Here is a 19,928-nt window from a genome sequence, read left to right on the forward strand (position 1 = left end):
AAAAGCTCTCTTCTAAAATTAACCCCTTGTGGCCAGGTATAGGTGGTGTTCTGTTAGAGCATTCATTCTGTACAATTTATTTCCTAAGCAAGTTCATCAAGTAGCTTCCTTCAGCTGCTAAATACTACAGTAAATTCCTTGTCAATTTTACAGAAAATTTAAAAACAGTGTGTTCAGTTGTGTTTTACTATTGTTTTTCTTTCTAGGTGGATTCTAATTTCTAGATAGATTACATCTGATATTTGATTGTGATATTATTACAGTGTTGGTGTTAATGAATTTTTAACAAAAAAAATGCATTGGGAAATGTCTAAGAGACTCATCAGAATAGAATTTTCAAAGCAATTATAAGAGAAACTAAAAAGAGGCAGTAAAACAAAATCAATTCTGTGAAGGAGTTCATTAATACATGGGGATGTGTGTTTGTGTGTGTGCATTTAGGAATACATGCACACACACACACATCAAAGGAAAGGGAGGGACTTACTTAAAACTTACTGGTTTTATGAACTCAAGGGTTAACTCTTGAGACTGTTCCAGGAAGTTGCAGGCAGTATCTACACTGACAGTTTACTTTTGTTTTCTGGCATGGAGAAATGGCCACACCACTCTTCTAAACAAAAGCACAGTATTAAATCAACGTACCAAGTGAGGAGAGAGCCGTCCATTTTCAGTGGCATCCTATATTTGTAAGTAAGAGCAACTAACAAATGTAACTAACCAGCTTTCAAGACTGAAAATATTAATCCTCTTGTATCCTGAGCGGAAACAATGAACAGGTTGAGAGGAAGTTTATTGAAGTCCATCACCCACTTAAGGAACATTGTTTGTTCCACAGATAAAGTAGTGTTTTAATGTTTGTTTAAACCTCTCTTTCTCCAAACTACCTGGGGTCAGAGCACAATTGTGACCTGAAACTAAGAGGCAAGTAACAGGGTGGCATGTGATTCAGTGGAATGTACTTCGTCAACATTCCTGACCGTGAGGGTACTAACAGGAGTGCTAGATTAAAGTCTCTGAATGTTTCAGTTCTTTTCTGGTGAAGAACAGTGGGGGGGGGGGGGGAAATCAAGGTTCGGATATATGAAACCTGGAGGGGGTCAGTGAACCAGAAATAGGTATGTGAAATCTTTTAAATATGCTGTTTTTGTCTTGTGAAAGTAGTGTCCAAGTGAGTGACTATTTGAGCTGGCATGCAGGATAGTCTTTTCTTAGTTTCCATCTGGAGACTTTCTTTTCTAGGTAGGGAGACCTGGGTTCAATGACATATTTATAAAGGGTGGGACAGTGGAAGACATGCTCCGCCAATCAGAATTTTCTGAAATCATTCTGTATTACAAGCAATATATGGGAAGTACATTTATCCTGAGAAGGGAACTTAATTAGCTTTGCTACAGTGATTAAAATTAAATATATGTCTTTAAATATGTCATTTCATTGAACCTTCCACCATAATGTTTATTTAAGAATCATACTGGCAAATTATACAGTCTTTAGGTATGCAATTTTTCACCATCTTTTGGTAGTGTGGCATTAATTGTTTTATATATGAGCAAACAATTCAAAGCATAATGTTACTGATTTTAATTCTAGAACCTGTTTGGATTCTCCCCTGCTACTGGGATTCTACTTAGGTAGATGATAACAATATTATTTCTGTACAGGTAGTCCTTGCTTAATGACCATTCATTTAACGATGGTTCAAAGTTACAATGGCCTCGGAAAAAGTGCTTTACAACCTGTACTTGCACTTATGAGCATCACAAACCATCGCACCACCCCCCAGAGCCACGTGACTGTGATTTTCGACTGTTTTACAATAGTCATAAAGCAAATCATATCATTGTTTAGTGAATCCTGTGGTCATTAAACAAATTCTGGCAAAAAATGTCCATGGGGAAGCTGAATTTGCCTAACAACTACATGATTCACTTAATGACCATGGTGATTCACTTTATGGCCATCATAAAAATGGTCGTAAAATCGGGTCTGGTCACATCATGACTCACTTAATGACCACCCTGCTTAATGACCAATTTTCCAGTCCCTACTGTGGTCATTAAGCGAGGACTACCTGCATTTCTTGGCAAAACCTCTCTCATATAAGAGAAATGGGCAAACAAATAGGAGGTACTGCATTTACTGAATTGTCTGAGGTATCACTCACAAGTGAGGATGTAGAAGACATGGAATATATGACTTTCAGGTTACAGTTTAGGGAAGAAAAAAAATGGAACAATTATCTAAGTTTTAAGTGGGACACACTTTTTAATTAGATGCTCAGTGGTCTCCAGAATATATATTATTTCATAATAGGTGGTAGTATTTTGTGGGGGTTGACAGTCTACTTGAGTAGATGACTTCCAGGCTCACTGACTTGCCTACAAACTGATTTTTGAAATGGAAAGCACCATCTGTAGTCTTAAAGAAAGCTCCCACCAACCCATCTGTTTATATATGATATTATGAATGACCTGATTAATTGCATACCAGCACTATCTATCTGATGAATGATCTAGTTAATGTTTTTTATTTTCCCTTTGAAGGTGAAGCCATCTAAGATAGTTATTGCAATAAATGATGAAACAATAAAATATTGTAAAACATAGATGCCAAAGCAGGCCTTTACCTTTCTGCTTCATAGTTCTCTACTAAATCACTAGTTTGAATGTTCCCTTTCAACTCAAATACTAATTCTCATGAGGGATAATTATTATTAGGCACATCTGTCAGCCCACCATGGACCCAATCTAGATTATGCTCTGGAACACTGCTATTTCAAATAAATACTGCATTCGAAGTAAAATATCTTGATCCTTAAATGGGTTGGACAAACAAGCTACATTAGTTGGAAGTAGAGTCCTTACATTTATCACAGGGTGATCTACATAGTAACTTTGATGCTTTGAATACCTTTAATTCCATATTTGTGAGCATCTGCTTCACTGGTATGTGGTTCCTCTTCCTTAAACAGAGTTGGTACTCCACAGTATAAAGTACTGCTATAATACTTGTCTTCATTTGTGTAGGAACTACAAATATGCAGTCAACATCTGATACACTTCCCCATAGCAAAAAGTAACCATTCTGGTTTGATACTAACAGTAATTATACTGATCATACTTTAGTGGTCTACCACTAAATATTTTAGAAGCATTCCATTAGTAGAGAAGAGTAGCTTAGTTGTAGAATACATACTTTACATGCAAAAGATTAAGGTTTTAGTCTTAGACACCTCTGGACAGATCTGGGGAAACTCTTGAAACCTTGGAAACTTGCTGTCAATCATTGAAGGCAGTACTGAGCAAGATGGATCAAAAATTGACTTGGTATAAGGCATTTTCTTATGTTTCTACAAAATAAGCACATACAATCTTTGTCAAATCAACTGAAAATTTCAAATTTTGTAAGCTTTGCTACAAGTAGCGCCCTCAGTGTATATTTGGAATGTAATTGCTTGTTGCTAATGAGAATATGTTCAGCAATATTAGGTTACTTTGAATGAATCAAAAGCTAAAGCTAGAGGTATTGCATAGAAGGTGAAAGGGGCACATCAAAACCACAAATAGGATCCCACCCTGAGTCGTGTAAGTTCACGTGATCCCAGCCTGTCTTGAATGCTGCTGGGCTGTGCAGTTTTCAGCCGCAATACCAATGAATGAAAAGAATGTTGAGTTATGAATCTGAGATATGCCCATTCATCCCCCACCCTAAAACCAACAACCATGTGTAGAATACTTGGCTTTACACAGAGAGGGTCACTTTACAAGTATTTGTGAGAAGTGAGCTACTAACAATTCTCAAGAGCAGGGCTTATTTTTAGGCTAAAGCCCAGCCTGAAATAAGCTGGGACTCTGAAGACTGTTCCAATAAACACAGTGTAAAACTGAGACAGGAAATCAAGGGTCTTGGGGGTAATGAGTTCCAGCCACTCTTGAAACAGAAAGCTAGAGAAGGCATTACTTGAAAATAGTTTCTCTATGACAGCCTGGCAATTTTTAGCTTGTTATTTTACCATTAAAAAGGGAACACTCTCACTGCAGACGTCAGCTGTGCTTGCAAAAGCTTCCGTCTTTTTCTTTTCTTTCTTTATGTATCTTTTGAAGCTTTTAGAACGATATTAGTGCTGTTGATGACTGATCTCCTCTTAAAAAAAACCAGATGCTGCGGGTTGGGGAGGTGGGGGAATGCAGCCTGAAGTTTATACAGTTGTGTATATACATAGTATTGTAGGAGAGTTTAGAATAAGCCTGAAGGACATATTAAAGTCAGAGAGGTGCAGACATTCTGCTAGCTAGAGGTGGAAGAGAGAGAGAGCAAGGAAGAGTTTGTGGTTTTCCATAACAAAGCTGAAATTGCTGTGAACCAAGGGAAGATCATTGCTGCAATGGGCCCGAAGCATGGATAGTGAGATTGATATTTACAAACACTTCACGTGGCTAAAGAGGGTAAGTGATTTTATTATTATTATAATTATTTTGCATTTCTATTACTTACCACGCTTCTAGGGAGAGAAAACTAAGCATGTTACATTTTCTGCCACTGTGAGAGAAATTGTTCTACGGTTTGAAACTAGTGGTCTGTGAGGGAGGGGATTGGGGAAATAGCCAGTATTCCTTTGTCTTTATGAAAACTCGCAGGACTGTCTAAGCAAAATGATCAAGCAATCCTTTAGCTTGGTGATGAAATAGAACTTTCTCAACAAGAGTTCAAGTTAGATTCTACTTCCCAGTTAGATGGTCCTATTTGTATGCAAAGCCTTTCTTTTCTTTAGTAGCTTTTGAAAACATATTGTACAGTTGCTTTTAAAACTAATAAAAATTCAGTTACCAGACCAGTCAGTAAGCTAACTAGCTAGCAAGATAGTTTTTAGATTTAAATAGCTTCATACTTCCTTCAGTAGGCTAAAATTGATTAGACCCAACTGATTTTAATCCTCTTAATTTTATAACATTTAATCTAAATCCAATATTAAGAAATACTGTAACTGTATTTTATGTGCAGGAATGCTGGAGGTAGTGTGGATATTCCCTCTAATTCGGAACTATATTTGAATGATTGTTTCTGTATTACTTTTTAATACAGAAGCTAATGCTGCTGTTTTTAATACTACAGTTAATATGCCGTTTACATGAGATATTTTTTATTATACTATTTAATTCTAATAATGCAGAGTAGGTCTACATTATTCAATCTCAACTATTTTCAGTATTATTTATCTTTGGATTTATTGACACTGAAGTTTGCAAGACTTGAGAGCAGGTACTTGGATGTTTGTATTAAGGAATTTTATACCAATAGAAGCGAATATGTGTAGCTCAGGGTTGAACTGTGGAGTCTCTGGGGTTCTCTGAGCTTGATAGTTTTCTTGCAAATGTTTCATTACCTGGGTAGGTAACATCTTCAGTGCAATTTCATGTTTATATTGAGTATGTCTTCTCATCAGTAAATCCTATTTAAAGTCATAGTTTACTCCCAAGTAAGTGGATGTAAGATTGCAGCCCCACGTCTCTAATTCTGGGAACTTAAAAAAGAGACTTTAAAAAGACTTTCCTAAGGGGTCGGTGGGTTAAGGGACAAGACTGTACTTCTAAATAAACTTGTAAACAAATGAGCCTAAGAAGCACTTTTGAGAAAGCTGTACAATAATTGCAAACTAATTCTTGTTTCCGGTGGCAGAAAGGACACTGACATTCCTTTGGGAGAACTAATTCTCAAAGCCATGGGAGAAACTGGAATTATTTCCCAATATGCTTTGTCAAATATGTTTATTATTTCTGTTCAGATTCTGAGGAAAGAGAAGCAGGATGGCATGTTAGTAGTTGTGAGTAGTCTTGGTTTTATATAGAGCACTTTCAAGGAATAAAATGCCCTACTCTTAAAGGGATTCTTAAAGGATGGGGTGAGAAGAGAAATTGTGTAGTGGAGCAGTGGTGCGCGAAGGGAATTCACGGTACTTCTGGCTTCCTCCTAGAGGAAAAAATGTGATTTGCATCAAATTTCACAAGCTGTTTTGATAAGTAATCTTATTTTTGTTGAAAATTCTATACTGATTTTTTTTTTAATGCCACATGATCACATTGGTGTTGCATGCTTGGACACCAGCTGTGGTGGTAAACTGATGCTCTGTGGCTGGTAATTAAAGCTCTACTTCCTCCAGTCCAGAGTGGGAGAGAGAAAGGAATTGAGCTGGGCTTCTATCCGTTCGCAGTGGCATTTGCCAAAGCAGGCTCTAATTTCAAAGAGAAAGAAGACTTGGTCTGGGGGGAGGGCGATTCAAATGTAATTTCGGTTCTGATATTGCAAGACTGAATTACAGTACTGCTGTTGGTGAGTTTGATTATAAGAATGAACTGAAATAAATAATCTAAAATCGTTCTCATATTCAATGGATAAAATAGATTAATGGGATCAAAAAATATACATCTACTTTACTTGAATGAAAAGAAAGGATCATGTAAGATTTCATATATCTCATCAAACCAATGCCCAGAAAAAAGCAATATTTTCCTATAAGCATTCCAAAATTAGTTCAAAAACTAATGTCAGAAAGTGCCCTCGTATGGCAGCTTTCGGAAGGGTCAATTGACAGGAATCAAACAGTGAATTTTTCTTCCATCAGAGACACATAGTAAACTAATTATCTTTTCTTACCAAAAAAGATTTGGTTAAGAAAAAAATCATTATTTAACAGAAGTTTATCCACCTTAAAAGGATCATGCGTTATGCAAATTAGCCACTTCCTTATTTTGCTTTGAGTTGCATAACTTTTATCTGGTACCTTTCTGTTTGTTTAGCAAAGCATGAAATCTATTAAGTAAAAGCAATGGATTGGTCCAGAATAAGCCTCGGTTAACATAATGTCAGGCCTGGATTTTAAAATCATGATGTGCTAAAAGAATCACAATAGTCTGTTTTGCATATAACATTAGGCTATAATGGGTAAACTTACATAGAATTATCAAGGTGGTATGGCTCATTGTCAGCCCTACAAGGTAGACTAGATTAAGAAACCAATGCCATATAAGTCAGGACTACTTTTATTGTAACAGTATAGTAACAGAAGCTTGCAAATCTGAACATCCTTCTCCCTTCCTCACTTTATGTGTACTTGTCGGATACATTTTCTCAAGTTATTTTCTTGGCTTGGGCTCAAGTCCTGCTTATCTGACTACTGCCTTGACAATGGCTCTTCCTCCTGTCCTTCAAGGCCATCATCCAAGCCCTTTTGCTAGGATCCATCTGCACTTCATTTGGTAGGACTCTGGTGCAGAATCACCAATTATTTCTCTAGATTTGAAGGGAGGATCATATTCCTCTGTAATAAACTAACCTCTCACTTCAACTTAGGCCACCAGTGGCATGCTGAAGACAACATGCTGTTTCTTTTTGCCTCCACAGTGAGTCAACACAAATTAACAGGGGTCTCCCCTCATGGAGAATGATGTTGCTCTGCACAATTAGTTCCCTGAAATGTAGCTGAAATATCAAGGGGAAAGATGTGGGTTGGGTGAGCAGATGGTTGGGAAGCTGATGATTGAGATACTTCCCATAACTTTGCCCCATTGGTTAAGGAAGATGCAGCTTGTACTCTAAGATGCTTCCATTAGGGAGTGCCTACAAATATTGGCTGTAGTTTCATCCATCTTGAGAAACATATGAGACAACATAACAATGCTTGTAGAGCAGAAGTAAATAACTTTTGGGGGAGCTGAGGGCCACACTTGGCTTTTACTATGGGTTATCTCCCCCCCAAAAAGTAAAGGATGGGTCAAATATAAACATTCAGTTGAATTTAATGTCATTTATATTTAAATGAAATGTAGCATGGTTATCCATTAGTTATGTATTTAATCAGTTTACCCTTTTGTTATATCAAAAATTATACTGTTTGGAAATCTTTGGGGGACACATGCAACTCTGGGCCTCAGGCAGTATATCCCGTTGTAGAATGGGATTCTTAAAGTGGTTCCCCCTCATGAGCCAGATTATGTCTTTGGGAAGGAAGCCTTGCCCCCAGTATGACATCCTGTCTGTCTAAGGGAAGTAGAGACCAAATGGAGATATTTGGGTCTTGGGTTAAATCCTATTCCATACACCTGTCTTAGAACTTTTAGGTATTTCTTTGGGAAAATATAAAGCAAACCCAGTAGTAGAGAAGTATCAATGTCGTACATACGCATGCTAATGAAGTGCTCTGTATATGTGATACAGTCAATTCCTGTGAAATCTCTGCATATATATAATTTTTATGAAGTTATTACATTAGTGATAGCACGCTTCAGAGTAAGAAAGGAGATATAAGTTCATTTTGAGCTCCCCAGAAAATCAAACACAATATTCAGCTAGACCTCAATTTTCTCTCTCTTGACATCAGAAATGTGCTGAAAAGCTGAGGCAACTGTTCCTTCCACCACTTCTTTTTTAAATCTGAGTGTGTATTAATAAACCAGATCACAGCCTTCAAAATGGTTTGTGATTATGAGTTACTGAGCAAATAGCTGGATGACCACATTCTCTTGTCTCTGCTCTGTTTCCATCTGCCACTTTTCATTAACAGAATGCCACAATGCATTGAACATATCTCAACTGTGCTATATCTTTCTGCACAAGTAGTTGCTTTTAGGGCACATGGATTTTATTAAGTATTCAAGATTGGATAATGGTATCACGAAAGCAAAGCAGTTCATTCTTATGATACAGTTCCTTTTAATAGCTTGGGTAGTTAACTCAAGTTGAAGTTTTTCAATATCTTACATATGAACATTACTTTGCTTACTTAAATGATAAGCAGTTGTGGTGGGCAAAATCTGTCCAACCTGCTTCATAGCTGGATCCTTAGCTTGTTTTGGTCCAAAGAGCAACTAGTCTGACTCATTTCCATTCTGGAGTGTGAAAAACAGAATTTCCCCTCCCATTTCTTAGTGCTTCTTTGCTTAGAACTGTCGCTTGCTTGTTTTTACCAGAGCAGGACAAAATTTGCAGGAGAAGATAGGCTATTAAGAGGGTGTGTAGTACCCCAAATTTTGTAAACGTTTTTTACTTATAGATGTTTCATTGTAACAGTCTACTGGGTTAAGCTATTCAGAGCCTCAGTAACCCTTTACCAGTGTAATTTGACTGAACACCAGCATCTTCTACCTACCCTGTTCCTGATCTCTTTAGTGATACCTCCTACTGTACTAATACACCCCTATCAATAGGTTCAAATTGTAACTGGGGAGAATATTGCTTTCAAGACAAACAAAATAACACAGACACCTCTGTTTTTAAGAGCCGCTGTGGTAGAATAGACAACTTGTTGGACTAGGAGCAAGGAGACCCAAGTTCTAATCCACCCTCACTCATGGAAGTTCACCAGGTGAATTTGACCCAGTCATTCTCTCAGCATAACCTCCTAATAAGGTTGTTGTTATGGGGGAAAATAGGTTTTAGATGTAAGTGCATACCAAACGAAAATATTAAAAATCTGTGGGCTGATTAGCTTCACTTAGCCCAGTCCATGTCACAGGATTCTTTTATGGAGATAAAGGGAGACCCCTGTGTAAGCTATCATGAGCTCCTGGAAGAAGGATGGATATAAATTTAATAAATAATCCACACATTAAGGCAAAGCAAAAGTTAATTAAGGAACGATGCAGGGGGAGTGAATGAAGGAGAAGGGCTAAGTAAAATCTAGCACAATTGAAATTGTAATTTCTTTACATGAAGTAACCTGTTGAAATATAAATTGTGAAAAAGAGGAAGGGTGGAGAAGGAGAGGAACTGAAAGCCAAATGAACTAATTAAAAGAGAATTAAGCAAGAATGAATCAAATAAGAACAAGAATGATGATGGTAAACTGAAAAAAATAAAATAGTGGTTTGCAAGAGAAAATGCTGTCATATGCAAAACCACCCAAAAAGAGATTGCTTATTTTATTATTTTATTTTATGAATTTATAGGGCTGCCCAAATCAAACAATGTAACTCTGGGCAGTGTACAACAGAAAAACAATAGCAAAAACAATAAATCGAAAGAACCACATAACATTAAAGCATAATGTTTTAATGGCAAACGCAATAATGAAAACAACCACTGACCATAGTACTAGTGTATGAATGAACAATATTGGTATGTTGGTGTGTATATGTAATTCTTTCCATCTCTCATGATCTTGCTTCTTCTTTCAAAAGTCTCTGATCTGATTTGAAGGATCTGCTGATTGAAAATTAGAACTCTTGATCCTGGTATCCAGTATTCCTCATCCTATCTGACCCGGACATTTCTTTTCCTTAACCAAGTGCTAGAGTTTTTTTGTTGTCGGGTTTTTTTTTAATTAAATTTGTTTTTGACCCATGGTACTGCCTAATATATTGAGCACTTAATTCTGTAACAGGTGTAGAAGTCTGCAAGTTTTTGAATCTGGAGCAGACAAGTTAAATTTAAATTTAAAAAATACTTTGAATTGTTCCATTGTATATCAATTCATGCTAGGTTCCAGCCCCAATTAATAGAACACTTTGGAAGTTCCTGATTGTGAGTTTTGTTCATACAAGGCTATGCGAGGTTACTAGTCTCCCGTCAAATTAGTTGCCGTGTATATATTGTTCACCTTGGTGATGTTGGACTCCACTTCCCATAAGCTTTTATTGCCATAGCCAGTGATTAAAAATTGGAGGGCTACTTAAAAAAAAATAATGACTTCTACATCAACCTATCCCTGCCAGACACTGTGCATTGTTGACTCTCTTTTTTTATTTCCTTTACCAAATACATCCTTTGTTCTTCCTTTTCTAAATAATCTTAACTGTCAGAAAATCTCTTCTGTTCTTGGGTGACTTCACCCATTCTCTCATATTCTGTGTTTAGAATGTGATTTCTTAGGGCATGGAATCCTGTTGGTCTGTATCAGTGTGTAGGAACAAAGTCATCAAGCAGGATTGCCAGTGAGATGTTATGGTTAGTGTTGGACCAGTACTGAGTGGATTTTGGTTCAAATTCTGAAGTTCAACCATCATGTGCACAGCATGATAATTTTCTCTCATCCTAAACTATCTCACAAGGTTATTAAGGAGGAACACGTATGCTTTTTCAACATTTCAGAGACCCTTTACCATTAAGCAAATTAACTTAGAGGAGAAGGCATGGCTGTCAGACTGAAAGCTCCATGTACCAATTATACATGGAAATAACAGACATCATTCTCTACATAAAGAAAACTTATGCCACCACATCTCTAAATAATCCTAAAGGTCTCTGGAGTGTGATGACTTGATATGATATCTCTCCACATTTTCTCTGGAGCTTCTTGCTGATGTAACCCTTATTCCAGTTCTGTACTTTGAGCCTGGAATGACAATTCCAGCTGTTCTCCCTCCCTTCTGAGCTTCCTGCAACTCTTTGGTCCTCTGGGAAAGTTTTGAATCAGCTTGGAACGGTGTCTAGCTCAAAGGAGATATCTACCCTTAGACTGTAACATTATTTTAAACATAGCCAGTAAAGAGTTACCAAAGCTTTAAAACATGAACATGTAACAACCAGATGCTGCAAAAATTTCATAATTATCTTATGCTACTTGATTGGCCATAAGGTATTTGTCTTGTATAGTCATGACTGTTTGCTTCAAGTTTCATCCACACACATACAACTTTGGGGTATGCTTCTATGTCTTATCTCGTCATTAGCTTTGCTATAAAAATAGACACTTTCATATTTTTAAGACTGAAACAGAGCAGCTGTTTACTTAGTAAATGAACTTGTCTGGACTATGTTTGTCTATTCTTATTAAAGCATGTAGTAGCTGATGCTTTGGCAGAGCTGATGTTTTTCTCCCTGATTACTTCATCTGATGTGGATGTTAGCTAATGTAGTTTCAGTCTGGGATATTTTGAAGCTTAAATGAGAGCAGAAAGCATTGTAATCTTTTATCTGTTTACAACTTAATGTAGAATGAATATTTATCCAGAATAAAATGAGCTACCCTGATAGAGAAAATTCAAAAATTACCTGGTTTTTTTAGTTACTAAACGTGCCTGTCCATTATACAGAAATTGATTTTTATCTCTTAGGTTTAGCTAACTAGGGCTTTTCTGATCTATTATGCAGCTCAATATGTAGTCGAGCTTGTAGCTGATAAGTTAGAAGTTTGAAGACATTATACAGCATTTTTCTTGATAGTAAGATGTTTTTGATTTTCATAGACTGTACTTTCAAGTAAGTGTGCACAGATGCTTGCCTGTTCCCAATGCCCTTTGTGAAGCTTGTGTAAGACTGAATGAAAATTCGAGAACCGGATTGAAAATCAAACTGCCAATATTGTAATACCATTACCTAAATCTATGGAAATGCTGCATCTGAAATATTATATCGTGTTCTGGTCATCACGTTTGGAAAGGATGACATCTTTAGTCTGGAAAAAAGGAGACTGAGGGAACGTGGGCACGAAGAAAATCTGATCAAAATCCATGCAATAAATAAAGCTGATTTGAAGGAGATTTAGGATAGGTAAAAGAAAGTACTATTTCACACAGTGCATAATAAACCTGTGAAATTAATTACCATAAGACATGGTGATATCTTCTAACTTGGATGGCTTTAAAAGGATATTGGAGAAGTTAACAGAGGATAGACCTGTCAAGGGCTATTAGTCTTGAAACCCTATATTACCAACAGGTTGGGGGGTACATGCCTCGAAAAACCAGCTATAGAGAAACAGTAGTGGGAGAAGAACATGTCTCCTGTTTGTGACCACCCCAGAAGCCAATGTGTGAAATAAAATGCTGGACTAAGATGGACTTTGGCCTGATTGAGTGGGGCTGTAGCTTTCTAATGCAAGTATAATTTCAGGATGTCTTGGAGGAACTTGGATATAGTGGCTATGTGGCAACATATAATTTGCTTCACTCAGGAACTTTCACTAAGGATTTCTTTGTGAATTCTGTTTTGTTCTGCAGAAAGGTAGTCAATAGATGACAGCTGGAAAATAGGCCAGGAACTGGAGATTTTTATTATACTGATCTGAGAACTTCTGCAGAATAACATATGGATGCCTCCATTCCTCCATTGCTAGTTTAGGGGAAAATGCTGAGCTTGAAGTCTGGCATTTTATATCCAAGTAAGAGCTACTATCTAGGAGCAGGAGGGTAAATAATCTAATGACCAATATTCCTACCCCTGTTCAGAGTAGCAAAGATCATAATAGTAGGTAGAATAATAGAAGTACTTTTAATAACTGTATTTTGCTTAGGTTTGTCTGCATTTTGATAAATGTGTTGATTCAAAATTCCTTTCATTAGCCAGGACACACCTATTGTCTTCTTCATTATCGCCCATTCCAGACAAGTTAATCTTTTTTACAGAAAGGTGTAACAGTCCTCTGGTTCAGGCATGTCTTATTTTTTGGCTTGTGTGTTCCATCTGCAGCTGAATCTTGAGAATGACCTGGAGTTTGCCTTATTCACACAACTTTTCTCAGTCTCCTTCCTTTTGCTAGTCTAGTCTGGTGTTTACTTATTGGATCCTACAGAATATCCTGTGAATAAGATAGAATAACTGCACAAGAAAAGCCTTGTAGCATCCTTTCTGCATCTCTCTCTCTCTCTAGTTTATACACATGGGACAATCTAGCTTTGCACAACAATTAAATTCTTTAAAAATAGAATATCCAGATTAATTACATCTAATAACTTAATTATGTTTCTATTACTTGTGTTCTAAGCTTGTTTTTCTTTTCAGTCCCAGGTGAATCACCATATTTCTACCAGTGAGACTTATCAAGAACGTCTGGCAAGATTAGAAGGTGATAAAGAATCTCTCATATTGCAGGTATGTAATTTACAAAACCTTCAGTTGGTTCTGCCATAATAAAGTCTTCTTCCTGGTGAGTATTTGGAGACAGCCATGGTATTTTTGAAATTTGAATTTGAAAACTCCTTCACTGTGACTGTTCTCTTGAATTCCTTGGCAGTGTCTTGGCTGTCTTTTTTTTGCTTGATGGTTTCTGACTCACATTAACATGTGCCTCTTCTTTTCATGGCTGCCAAGAACATGTGTTCAGGGCTGGGGCAATGCTAATTTCTTTTACAGGTAGTCCTTGCTTAACGACCACAATTGGGACAGGAATTTAGGTCGCTAAGCAGTGTGGTTGTTAAGTGAATCATGTGACCAGACCCGATTTTATGACCTTTTTTGCGGCACTCATTAAACAAATCACTACAGTCGTTAAGTGAATCATGTGGTTAAGTGATTCAAGTGGTTGTTAAGTAAATCACACAGTTCCCCATTGATTTTGCTTGCCAGAAGCCAGCTGAGAAGGTCACAAATGGTGATCACATGACCCCAGCACACTGCAACTTTCGTAAGCACTAGTTGCCAAGCGCCCAGATCACAATCACATGACCGCAGGGGTGCTGTGATGGTTGTAACTACAGGCACTGACTATAAGTCACTTTTTTTAGCACCATCGTAACTTCAAACAGTCACTAAACAGTCATTAAGTGAGGACTACCTGTATTATCAAATAGGAAAATAAGCCTTATTGAGCAACTACAGTATAAAGCAAACAAACATACAAACAAAAAGCTACAATTAGGGTGCAATAAGTTTTCCTTCATTTGTTTTTCCTCCTTTTCCTGGGCAGAAAGGATATACAGTGGTACCTCTAGTTACGAACTTAATCCGTTCCATGACTATGATCGCATCTCGAATTGGTCGCAACCCGAGGCAAATTTCCCCATAAGGTTCAATGTAAATACGGTTAATCCGTTCCGCCCTCTGAATTTGGTCACACCCCGAGGTAAATTTCCCCCATAAGGTTCAATGTAAATACAGCTAAACAGTTCTGAAACATATGCATTTTATTTTTAAACCTCAAAAACATGAAAAACATGAACAGCACAGTATGAAGAGGGAGAATGGGGTGGGGAGGCAGTTATTGTTTGGAGGGAGAGTCCCCCTCCAAAGGGACATCAGGGAAATCTCCTTCAGGGGTTTCCTCTCTTCTTTGCCTCTTAGCTGCAGGCTCGGTTCTGGGGAAAAACCTGTCTAAAGTCAGTTGCCAGCCTGCTCTGCATTTTCTTTGGAGCCACGCTGACAAGCACACCAAAAACCTTCCAAACGCCACAAAACACACCACAAGCCTCACCGAACGTCTCCTTGCTACCGTGATCTCGCCCACAGGAAGCCGCGACCGCGTGGCAGCAGGGAAAATGGCCGCGGATCCGGTTCATAACTTGAGGTGGAGTTCGCATGTCGAGGTAAATTTTTGGGGCCGGAGCTGGTCGAATCCTGAAAAATTCATAAGGAGGGGCGTTCGTAACTAGAGGTACCACTGTATACAGTTGTTTCCAAACTTGGAAATTAAGCTATAGAGTTCCTAATTTTCTCCAAAAAGTATAGAGGGCTTTCCTACTTAATGGCTAGAACATTAGCCAGGAGAAAGACATAAGGCCAGATGTATATGGTGGTCTGTTTGGCTCTTGGAGAGAATATCTTCCATGATGGAACTGCACTTCTTCAACTATGCCACAAGAGGATCTTGAAACAAAGCCACAATGTTTATCCTCTTGTCTACTTTTGTTGCATGTAAAGATGATTTCTTTCACCATCAAGAGACAAGTAATGATACTATCTTGAGGAAAAAGAAAAACCTAATGTAGGATGCTCAAATGAAACCTGCTGTCCTCAGATATCACCCTTTCTTAGAAATGCCAGCCTATATCTGGACCCTGAGAATTGGGAAAGGAGGGTATGATGCTAAAAAAGTATCAATTGGCTTATCCCATTAATGCACATTGTTTTAGAAATTGCTCTGTCATCATCACATGCAAGAATGAAGTGTGCTTCCAGTTATAATCCAAATGATGTTTTATCCTTAAAATATCAAAGGTGTGAAAAAGCTGCTGCTATTATTGTCATGAGCACGTTCATTTATCTTTCCATTGATCTTAAATGTTCACAATAGTTAATTGAAGAAGATGATGCAATTTGAATAATTTTTTTGAGCTGCATATCTATTTCCTGCTCTGGTATCTCTATTTCCTATTCAGAAAAGCAGGTGCAAGTCATTAATGCTTGTTTATGAGGCATAAAACTTCTTTAATGCTTCTTTTATGAGGCATTGCATTAATAGTGCATCATGTAGAAATCTAATATTATTTGCAGAACTACATTTGTGCTGCAAGTATTAATTGATTTAATTATTTCACAATAGCTTGCACAATTAAGTTAATGCAAGAGATTTTATAATGTATCTAATTATATATAGGTGTCTTATTAGAAATATTTTCATTGTCATAAATAGATTGCAACATCTTTACTCACTGGGTATGAAATGACTTAATTATTATACATATAGTAGTAAAAAATATGGTATTGTGGTTGTAATTAAAAATACTTAACGGTTGTTCTTTCAGACTAAGGCAGGACTTATAGTATCTTTTAGAATTGTACAGGCATTGTTGTGTCTATATCATAACAATGAGCACAGGCTTTATATCATTGCCGTGATGGTCAGGTGAAGTTGGAGGGGAGGCTGTAGTACACTAGTGGAGAAAAAGTCTAAACTCCTAGGAATCTATTTAGGAAAGGAAGCTTTTGCATTCTTTGTGTTCCTATTTACTGCAAGAACAATTACTGTTTACAATTCCAATAGAGCAAGTAGACAGAAGTTCTAATACATACAATGGTGAAAGAGGACATTTTCTAGTGAACCATCTCATACTGAATCTTACTGTTTTATCTGTTAAGATAAATAAGCCATTCAGAAATGAAATTCATATAACATCATAGTATAGTTCCCTCTCATATTTCAGATAGGACATTATCATTCCAAATTTCCACCTGTTTAGCTAGACATGGAACTGCTCTTGATTGCTGCTTCATTACTATAATTTCTATATCTTAGGATAATTGGCTTCATAAAATGTAAGTACTTATTTTTTAATAAAATAATTCAGTTGGAAGTGTTTTATATGAATACAGAAGATTTGAGTTTGAACCACTACTCAGTCATGACATTCTCAGGATTGCCTTGCAAGACTCCCTCTTCAACAAGAGTATTTCCAGCCATGAATATCATGCATGTGGAAGCTGTATGCAAAAGTTTGCAAATCGCCTGGGAAAAGTTCTCTTTCATACTCCAGGTGTATGTGTGGAACACTTTTATAAATGGCCCAGAGAAATAGAAGTGGAAGTCTTCCAGAAGGCCATAAAATTCCTGCTGTTCTACTGGACAAAATAACTCCTGTCTCCTGTCCTTAATAGCCATCATTAAAGCTCAGTAGGATTTTTTTTTCAGACTGAAGTTGTTATATTTTAGTGAAAGAAGTAAAGAACCTGTGACCTAATGATATATAGTAGACTAAAATACATGTCATAACCTATCATGCTTTATGTTCTTTATCTAACATGTTTTTACTAAGGATGAAATATTTGGCATTATATGATTGACAAATGACTGAGCTTATGAGCTTACATTAGCAGACACTTAATCATTGCTAATGTCATCTATTATATTTAATATGTGCTATTGTAATAAAGTCCATTCTTTTAAAAGAATGCTGCAACAGGTTGTTACTTGTAGGTATATTAAAAAAAAAAAAAAAACAGGAATGATAGAACATTCTTGGAAAATTAAATTGATGTCCTAAAATGATCTCCATGTCTTCCATATTTTCTGTATTTAAAAAGTCAGATACTGTATCTCATTGAAGATGCTAAAACAAAGGAAGCTAGGCAGCCCTACTGAAAGGGGCAAAATATAGTTCCTACGTCCAAGACAGAATTAATCTAGGTCTGGAAAGTACAAATCAGCAACAGTACTACAGTGGTACCACTGAAATTTACTATTGTATAACTTTCCTGAAGCCATTCTTATTTATTTTTACCCTGTTAAACCAAAACAACCACCCAGCAGTTTACAAAGATAGTCTTTGCTCTTCCCCTTGCAAAGTAAAAGATATAACACAAGATATAAAAGAATCAGAAGGAAAGGGGGAGAGGGGGAATGGGGCATTGGTTCTTGAACTACATGATTTAGTTTAAGCAGATGAGTCAGTGGTCTTACAGGTATTGCTCAGCACCTTCACCATTTGTTATCCTGTCTGAGGCTGCCAAGAATTGTTGCACAAAAACATCTGGAGATCTTCAGGGCCCCCATCTATGCTATACTGAAAAGAAAAAGAGAGGGGAAAAAAGGAGCCCAGCCAATAGTACCCATGTTATCCACCTATCTCTCTGTTACAGTTTGATGAATGACTTGCTGAATCCCAGTATTCCTTGGTTGTAACTTTACTTTAGAATTGTTACATGGCCTCTGAAAAAGGAACAATGATTGCTGATCTCAGCCCCATCCCATAGGTCTACACAGTGAAGGTCTATAAAGAGGCACTTAGATGCTATCATCTGTATAAGTGTAGATGTACAAATTATTCCATGCAGTTGGGAAGCCCAGTTTTGCAGGATTTCGAAGTAATGAGAAATTAATAAAGTGGTATTTGTAAGTACAGAATACTTGTACTCCTATAGGCTACAACATTAATTTTTTGAATCCACAAAGCTCTTAATTTTTCTCAGTTAAAATATTGTTTTCACTCATTTATCAACTATATTTTAGGTCACATCACATTAAAACCATGAAACAGCAGACAGTACCATATCAGAACAGCATAAGATACATATAAAGATGGTTGAATTAGTGGATGATTTGGAAGCTGAAGGAGATAAGGAAGGGCATTTCATTATGTAGTGCATTATTCTAGTAGTATGTTTTGAGCCTGAGTCTTTTGATTTTTATATACACAATGATAAGTCAGCCAAATTTGAAATCATAATATTAAGGGGGTTTCCAAGATGATTTTCTGGGATTATGTAACTTCCTCCTGCAGTATGTAGCTGCATAATTAAATTATGTTTGCACTGTTTGGTTTAATTCTGTTTGAAAGGGAAAAGAAAGAATAAAGATCTGTGTTTCAGAAATAGTACATAAATTATTTGAATAGGCTTATAATCAGTTTTACAATTTTCACCAAGAGTACCTGTGAATGTACTATTGAGCCATGTGCATTGATGGTCCTATATACATTATACCTGTTTTGTGGTTCTCCTTTTTCACAGCATGTTAAAGCTGTTAAGAGCAGCCTTAGAACTACAGTATTATTATCCCATGAAAGAATCTTGCATACATTAATAGTAGCCACTGTTGGAAATAAATTTTCAAATCCAGTTTCACAAAACTTGTACAAATGTACAAATCACCCAAGATTCAAATTTAGAAACTTGCTCTTAAGTATGAGTTGGCCTGTTACATGTTATAGTCAACAGCTTTCTCCTTAAATCTAGATTACTTTGGAAAGCCTACAATTATTTACAGTTATGAAAGTACAAAAGGTGTGTCTATGATGTCAGGTTCGGTCAGCACGGGGCTTCGGGGAAGCTCGCAGCCAGACCACGCGAACTCCACCGGCGGTAGCTAGCGAGGAAAAGAGGAACTGAAAGCGCCGCTAATTAATGGGCCACCTGCGCCCAGCCAAACAGGAAAACCGCAGCGGAAGCTTTAACTATACACTGATAACAGCGCGAGCCAACAATGAACGGGGCCGCAGGCAGCGAAACAAGATCGCCGCGCAGCACAGAACCCTCGGGCTTGCACGAAACGGGGAGGGACCAACCCAAGCCGGAGGGGACTGCCAATCAAGGACAATGGACCCTGACCGAACCTGCCATCATGGACAATCAAGAGGGACTATTGGGGGGCCGATAATCCGCAGCGGTAACGCGATCGCGGGGCAGAAAAAAGCGCGGGAAGGGGGGAATATAACGAGTGATGCAATTGTACCAAGCCAGTCCTGGCTTTGCTTGTGACTGCTACGTTACGCATGAGTAAACCTCTTTTGTGAACCACACGTGTCACGGGAGTTTCTCTGTCGAACGGGGCAAACCTTACATAT

The 19,928-nt window shown here is 37.4% G+C and overlaps 1 protein-coding gene across 14 annotated transcripts in view; it reads left to right on the forward strand.

Annotated features, from left to right (window-relative positions):
* PPFIBP2 (PPFIB scaffold protein 2) overlaps positions 1–19,928 on the forward strand; it is a 134,979-nt gene that overhangs the window by 51,690 nt on the left and 63,361 nt on the right. For 10 of the 14 annotated variants that reach the window (XM_088145884.1, XM_088145880.1, XM_088145882.1 and 7 more), the window contains exon 4: positions 13,717–13,806. In XM_088145884.1, the coding sequence (XP_088002010.1) occupies positions 13,717–13,806 (90 nt within the window). Of the gene's footprint in view, positions 1–611; positions 690–4,047; positions 4,449–13,716; positions 13,807–15,083; positions 15,237–19,928 lie in introns of those variants that run through there. The other 4 variants (XM_088145890.1, XM_088145886.1, XM_025166207.2 and 1 more) reach the window with 4 other exon arrangements.

This window comes from Python bivittatus, unplaced genomic scaffold (genome assembly GCF_059951505.1).
Source record: "Python bivittatus isolate LINGU-HERP-01145 unplaced genomic scaffold, Pbiv_v1 ctg000480_np1212, whole genome shotgun sequence".
NCBI lineage: Eukaryota > Metazoa > Chordata > Lepidosauria > Squamata > Pythonidae > Python > Python bivittatus.